Raw genomic sequence first — 7,807 nt, forward strand, 5'->3', positions numbered from 1 at the left:
CCCAGAAACCTCTGCACCACCTTGAGATTATTAGGTTGCACTCAATCCAGGATGGCTTGGACCTTGGTAGGATCCATGGAGAACCCCTCAGAAGAGATTACGTATCCCAGGAATTATACCTTCTGCACCTCAAACTCACATTTTTCTAGTTTGGCGTACAGGTGGTGTTCTCGTAGTTTCTGAAGAACTTGTTTGACGTGACCCCAATGCATAGGTAACGATTTAGAGTATATGAGAATGTTGTCTAAATAGACAACCACAAAGTGGTCAAGGAATTCACGAAGAACTTCGTTAATTAAATCTTGGAACACTGCAGGTGCGTTGCTAAGACCAAACGGTATGACCAGATATTCATAATGGCCAGAATGTGTGTTGAACGCCTTCTTCCATTCATCTCCTTCTTTGATACAGAAGGGATTATAGGCTCCACGAAGGTCGATTTTAGTGAAGACAGTAGCACCTCTTAGTTGATCGAACAATACAGAGATGAGAGGAAGGGGATAGGTGTTCTTGACTGTGATGAGATTTAGTCCTCTATAGTCGATACAGGGTCTTAGTCCCCCATCTTTTTTGTATACAAAAAAGCACCCAGCTCCTACTGGAGATTTTGATGGCCTGATGAACCCCTTTTCCAAATTCTCATCGATATAATCCTGCATGGATTTGGTCTCTGGACCAGAGAGAGAGTACAAGCGTCCCTTGGGTAACTTGGAACCAGGAATAAGCTTGATGGCACAGTCAAAATCACGGTGAGGTGGTAACGTGTCAGCAGCCTTTTTGGAGAACACATCCCGGAACTCTTGATATTGTAAGGGAAGTTGCTCCGGAATAGACTGAATCATTCGCAGAGGCAGAGTCAAGCAAGACTGTGTACAATAAGAGCTCCACTGGACAATTTCTCCTTTCACCCAAGCCACAACAGGGTTATGAATAGAAAGCCAAGGATGGCCCAGGACCAATGGAACCGATGAGCAGTCGATAAGGAGAAAGGTTAGGGATTCTGAATGAAGTGCTCCAATTTTCAACTGCAGTAGCAGAGTCTCCCAATTAATCTTGCCTCCAGGCAATGGATTCCCATCTAAGCCACAGATTGTAATGGTGGAATTGAGCTTCACGGACGGAATTCCCGCCGAGCAGGCAAACCCGATGTCGAGGAAATTGCCTGTAGCTCCACTATCAATGAAGGCCAACAGGGCCACGGAACTGGCACCGAAAGTGACTTGTGCGGGAATCAGGACAGCATTCTTTTGGGGCACATCTTGCAGACCCAAATGGACCGTCCCCAAATATGCTCCTTTTTCAGGTTTGCGAGGACAAGAGCAGGAAAAGTGGCCTTTATTACCACAATAAAGACATAAGCCTTGTAACCGCCTCTGGTCTCTTTCCTCAGGAGAGAGGCGATAGGCCCCTGACTGCATAGGCTTCTCAAGGTCCATGGGAACTGGAATAAATGCAGACAAAAAGGAAGATGTCTCTTTCTCTGTCCTCCTCTCCTTGATCCTCCTGTCAATTCTAATGGCGAGTTGCATCAGGCATTCCAATGAGGTGGGGGAAGGATACTGCACCATTGAATCTTTAATCTGCTCTCACAGTCCTAGGTGAAACTGGCTGCGTAATGCTGGATCATTCCACTCACTGTCAGGCGACCATCTGCGGAATTCAGCGCAGTATTCTTCTGCCGAACGCCTCAGCGGAGTCAACTCTATCTGGGTCATCGTAGAGGAGACCCAATGCGTTAAAGAAAGCTTCCAAAGATTGCAAAAAAGGACTAGACTGCGGCAGGGTGAAAGCCCAAGACTGGGGGTCACCCTGCAGGAGGGAGATGACAATTCCAACTCTCTGCTGTTCTGAACCAGAAGACCGAGGTTTCAGCCGAAAGTAGAGTTTGCAGCTTTCTTTAAAGTTCAGGAACAAGGCTCTATTTCCGGAGAACCGGTTCGGCAGGTTTAAATTGGGTTCATCAACGGAACCGGAATTCACTAATGTAGTCCGGGAGTCCTCCTCTTGAGAGGACAAACGCTGGGACAATCCCCGGACCATTTGGTATAGGGTCTCAACATGACCCGCTAGAGCTTGAAAAGGAGACGATTTGGTTCCGCTTTCATCCATCCCAACTTTGTCTCCGGAACGACTGTACTGGCCAGTTACAGCACAACCCAGAGTCTACTCCGCAAGTCAGGTGTTCACTGGAGCCCCTGGTGGTGGGGACAGACTTGGCTGCAGACTGACAGAGGGTCGTGAAGTGTGTACCGGCTGGGGAGAACCAGGCAAGCGAAGTGAAGTCCAGGCAAGGTTCAAGGGCCGGCAGCAGACAGCAAATCCAATTAATAAGCCGAGGTCAAGGGTCACGAGCAAACAGGAAGGTCGGTAAACACGCCAGAGGTCCGGGTCACAAGAAACACAGGCAGGGTCCAAATCCAGGCAAGGGGTCATACACGGGCAATCCAACAGAATATCCAAGGACAGGAGCAAGGAGCAGAGCAGGTCAGGTCAGCAGACTGGTAACAGAAGCTATAACCGGCAGTGAGGCTGCAGACCTCACTGCCTTAAATACTAGTGGCCACCAATCAGAGCCTAGCTCTGAATCACTCACAGCCCCCTGCATGATTAATTGCACCAAAACATTAATTAACCCACAGACTAGAGCAAGGCTTGTTTAATCAAGCCACAGGTTGTTGAACTGCTGCGCATGCGCGCACGGCTTCCTCCGCTGCCGGGACAGCGCAGAACACAAAGCTGCCGACCGTTGCCTTGGCAATGGTCGGCCAGGATCCGGAAGGGACGTCCCGTCGTCAAGGTGACGGCCGGGACGCCAGTGGGCACAGTAAGCGAGCCGCGGCGGCTGTGAGTACCGCCGCGGCTCGTGACAGTAGGGCCCGAGTCATTAAAGAGAGAAAAGCATAAAAAAGGAGTAATTTTGAACCTGGGCAAAACCATGTTGCATCATGTTGCATTGGAGGGGGAGGTAAATTTAAAATGTGGGAACAGATTTATAGTTGAGATAAGGCATGTCCTAGATCATCTTTAAATTTCAGTGTAAAAATAAAGCTATCAAGTATTTGTTTGCTAGATGAAAAAACAGCCAGTATTTAATAATAAACTAATTTGTACCCCTTGCATTGTAACATGGTTTGTCCCAGAGAACATTTTTTTAAAGTTGATTGAGGCACCAAAATAGCCTTATCGTGTGTACGGGTGGACGTCAATTTTTCTAAAATGTGTACAAATGTACTCAGTTCAAACTGAATAATACCGAGATTGTGATGCAACATTGGAGGATGGGGGTACAGAGGACTCCATTGCCAAACCCTGAAGATTAGGAACGTACAGGAAAGAGACTCAGCTAGAAAGTATATCTACCAAATGGTTATAAATAGGATTAGGGTGTTATTTTCATAACAGATTCAAGAAGTACAAAAATAAAAAGATAAAATTAACTTCTACCAGATATTCCATATAATACACATGGTAAATTGTGAAAGTTACATAAAAGTTAAATACTTGAATATTAAATGACCAGTAAACATAAAAAAATAGTTTCCTTATATAACAGCTACTAATAATGACCCGTATATGTGTGTGAAAGTTCCCATACATTTACAGAATTTAATTTAAAATTTCATGTGCAATCCAGATCACTGCAAATGTCTTTTCTGCCATCACCCATTTCAATAAGAGGTTGTCTGCAGTGTTCTTCATTGGGATTAGTGATGGGAAGTCTGCTGTGATAGCAAAAATATTTCCTCCACAAATACATCTTTATTTCACACATCTAAGATGCTGAAATGTTTACATATAGTGTAAACTATATTTGTAAATACTACTAGTAGCTCTTTTATAAAAACAATTTTATATTTTAGGTTTACGGTCCCAGGACATTTCCAGCAACAAGTATAATGCCAAAGAGTGTGAGAGTGTGTGTGTGTGTTTATATTTAGGCATCCTGCCATGATATTGTTTCATAAAATAAGGATGAGGGGAAAAACCTGCTCTCTCCCCTGCCTCCCACACTACATTTCCAATTAAAACAGCGAGAGAAGTGTGGATGAAGTCTGCACGTTATGTGCAGTGGGTTCACGTAGGGCTGAGCTAAGGCAGGGAAGGGCACAAAGTGTCCTGTAGTTATAGGGGCATATCACACCCTCACCGATCTGCCCACCTTTCCCCCAAAGTGCCCATTCACTCACTGCTGAGCGGGGGCTGCAGTGGCATTACTGGCCGACTTCAGCCGTGACATAGCTGCATGTGTGCTGACATCTTTTTATTGGGATGGCAGCCTCGGTGGGGCCACCAGGTATCCCAGCAGTAATTTCTTTCTAAATGAATAGTGTCAGTGCTGAGAAAATGATTGGTCAACAGATCTGCCACAATTATTGGGGGTACCGTGACAACATAGTTAATGGAACACAGTGGTAGCTTAATTAATGGGGCATATGTCTGGCTTAATAGAAGGGTTGTCCAATTAAAAATTAACCCCCCAAATTACCGCCACCTCCCTTGGTTCCAATATCCTGAGTACCTGAAGTTGGATCACAATGCAGTTTGGTCATTTTTACAGTAGCAACTCTATAGCCCAAAGCTGAGAGCTACAATCTATCCAGGGAACAATGTGAGGATTGGTTTGAGCAGGTTTCAAATAACAGGGTGATCCCAGCATTGAGTTGCCAGTTTGCTATAGGGGAGGAGCGATTAGGGCACAATTCTGGCACACGTATAAAAAGTGTAGCTATGTTCTTGGGCACTTACTAACCTCAGGAGCTCCATAATTGTTCCAGGGATGTATCAAGGAAATAGAAAATGCTACAGGATGACACATTTATTATCTTCTGCACTACAGTGTATATTACAGTGCACTATGTGAATACAATTCATAGTATGCAGCCATTCACAAATACATAAAATGTCATAGGTGTCTGATTTTAAAAGGTAAAAATGGTGCACTTAAAATTGCCTGATATTTGAAGCAATATGACCATATTAAGAACACAATGAAGTCATTTTACTAGATTGCAGACTTCAGATTACACAAGTTGCTATGACTTATAAATGTAGAAAATTACTAATATGCCACCTAATGGCCCCTAGCCAAGTGCTTTGGCAGCATCTCCTCCTCCTCCCATCGATGGCTCTTAAACATATACACCATTGCAATATCACTGATGGCTGTCACACTTAAAGGTACACAGAGATAGGCATTTCAACTCTTTGTATTGTAGTGAATAAATTTGAGTTCCAATGTAGCTCTAAGTCTTACTATGACTATGCGAAGGCCCATGGCTATAAGTTGGACGGGACACCTACAGGTCACCTGCATGGCAAACATGGACATACCAACAGGCCACATGCCTGTCACCTCCCATTGACACACCCACAGGCCACATGCCTGTCACCTACCATAGACACACCTACAGGCCACACGCCTGTCACCTGCCATGGACACACCTACAGGCCACATGCCGCTCACCTACCATGGACACACCTACAGGTCACATGACGCTCACCTACCATGGACACACCTACAGGCCACATGCCGCTCACCTACCATGGACACACCTACAGGCCACATGCCGCTCACCAACCATGGACACACCTACAGGCCACATGCCTGTCAGCTAACATGGGGACACACCTACAGGCCACATGCCAGTCATTTACCATGGACTCCATTCAGACTCCTTTAGTCACTCCCTTCTTAGGGCTTATAATAGCCTGGTAGTGGGGCTTTTGATTGTATAAACCAATAATTTATCAATGAGAAGTGCTACTAAGCAGTCCTGGATGCTAGAAACTTGTTTGTCTAGCACCTCCCCCCTCCTCCCATAGACTAAGCATTTGCTTGTTCTTTGTCTGTACATCATTATCACGGCATACCTCTGGTTAACTAAATCTTTACACATGATGCGAGTTGCAAAGCACTTAGTACTCGTCTAAGAAGGAAGGAATTTAGTCTAACCCTTGTGCTAGTTCTAGTTGGTATCTGAACCAAAGTACTGACTTGCCCAGTTCAGCGACAATAAAAGCATACGGACATCATGAAGGAAACCAGCACCATACATGGACAAGCAGTTACTATTGGCCAGATTTACCATCCGCATAAGTCAGGTAATGTATACTCTTCACTCATAAGTGACATCCACAATCAAGGTGACCAAGAAGTGAAGAGGAACTGAGGGTGCCGGCTAGTAGAAGCTACACCAGATCAATATCACTCACTCAGATGCTGGCACGTCATGCTGGAACTTATAGTTCCATCACAGACGGAAGCCTAGGCTATGGATTTATATTCATCCACCGATTGCACAGGATTGACCATCATTCATGTATAAACATCACAAATCGTGAACATTCCCAACTTACCTGCAATAATTTTCACTGAATTAGCTCTTCTTAAGGCTTATTTTATTGGACTACAGTGGACACGTTTTGTTATTATAGAAAATGTACTATAACAAATATTACTATATGAAAAAAAAAACCACACACACATACACACCAACAAAATATTAAAATTCAGATTTTTTTACTTAGAATTGTTAAAAAAACAACAATATTCCATAGCAGAGCAATTGCCCATCTATACGTAAAACAGCTGCTGGTGCCTATCCCCAGAAGCTGGCAGCGTCTACGCTCCACTTGATGTTGTACATATTGTCTCTGCGCTGCTTGGTGCACACGTTCGCTTCTCCCTTTTGCAGTCGTCTTCTGATAGAAGATTTTTGCTGCTTCGTTAGCTGTCGCTTCACCTTCTGTTTCACCAATTCCTTTAAGACAGAGGGGGAAGTAGCAGAGCGGTCACACACACTTAATACAATAAGCGACTTCAAGCATTATAATGACAACTAATTTGTGTTTTATTTCAGCGAACTGTATATTGACTTTATTTCTTTCATTATTTTTTTTTTTCTTTTGTGATGTCATTTACTGGTTAAGAAATGTTCCCACATTTTATTGGATTTGTCAGTAAAAGAGAAAAATGTTGCTTGGAACGATATTTCCAGCCAAATAGTACATTTTAATCAGCACTCGCTGACCCCCAACTGGCAGAACAAGGTGGCCCTGTGCCAGGGACCAGACTGTGCAAGAGAATTAATCCCAATCAGTGCTGCACCAGGTCTTCTGTCCAACAACTTCTGGGAGCTGAAATCCAGAAAGCACTGTACAGTATTCATTTCTAACACAGGCACTGGATGGAGGGAGCTGTGACTCTGTGCAATCAGCGTCTGCGTTATAAATGTACACAGCAACGCTCACACCTCCACTTTCCACTCTTTTCAATGCAGGGAGAGGATATGGTGCAGCATTGCTAAATGAGGGTGGGCGCTGGTAACAATGTACTATTTAGTTAGAATTCACAATAGGCATTTTGAAACATCTATATGCCGTGAGTTAACAGTGCTCAGTAGTTTGCAGTAAATAAATGACAAGGTTAACATGTAAAAACTCATCACTATCTTCCATATTCCAAGTCAGAATGTATAATAACTATCTTTATATCTTATTTGCACATGTATTTTTTTCCCCTTACACCTATTAAATAGGAATCCAAGAATACAGAGTACTAATTAATCACTGGAAGGAGTACATTTACCATTTTAAAAAAAATTCTAGCCTATTTTCATTTTTTTGTTTTCAGCAGGGAGTTCAAAACTGAATTGAACATTGTCTTTCTGTAATTTGCCCTGTTTTGCAATAAACCCTGTTACTCTTGTTGCTTGGCAAACTGGGAGAGATTTGTGTGGAGCAGTAAACAGTGAGATCTGGAACATTGTCTCACCTCCTACACTTGATAATGTTCTCAGAACATAGC

General features: G+C 43.7%; 1 protein-coding gene and 1 long non-coding RNA gene across 2 annotated transcripts in view; one reads left to right on the forward strand and one right to left on the reverse strand.

The window, feature by feature from the left end:
• LOC142098504 (uncharacterized) overlaps positions 1 to 7,807 on the forward strand; it is a 1,185,945-nt gene that overhangs the window by 479,224 nt on the left and 698,914 nt on the right. The window lies entirely within an intron of this gene.
• RIOK2 (RIO kinase 2) overlaps positions 6,499 to 7,807 on the reverse strand; it is a 41,491-nt gene continuing 40,182 nt past the window's right edge. Inside the window, exon 10 of the mRNA XM_075181312.1 lies at positions 6,499 to 6,761. Within this exon, the coding sequence (XP_075037413.1) occupies positions 6,600 to 6,761 (162 nt within the window). The 3' untranslated portion in view covers positions 6,499 to 6,599. The remainder of the gene's footprint in view (positions 6,762 to 7,807) is intronic.

The sequence above is a fragment of the Mixophyes fleayi genome, chromosome 1 (genome assembly GCF_038048845.1).
Source record: "Mixophyes fleayi isolate aMixFle1 chromosome 1, aMixFle1.hap1, whole genome shotgun sequence".
Taxonomy (NCBI): Eukaryota; Metazoa; Chordata; class Amphibia; order Anura; family Limnodynastidae; genus Mixophyes; species Mixophyes fleayi.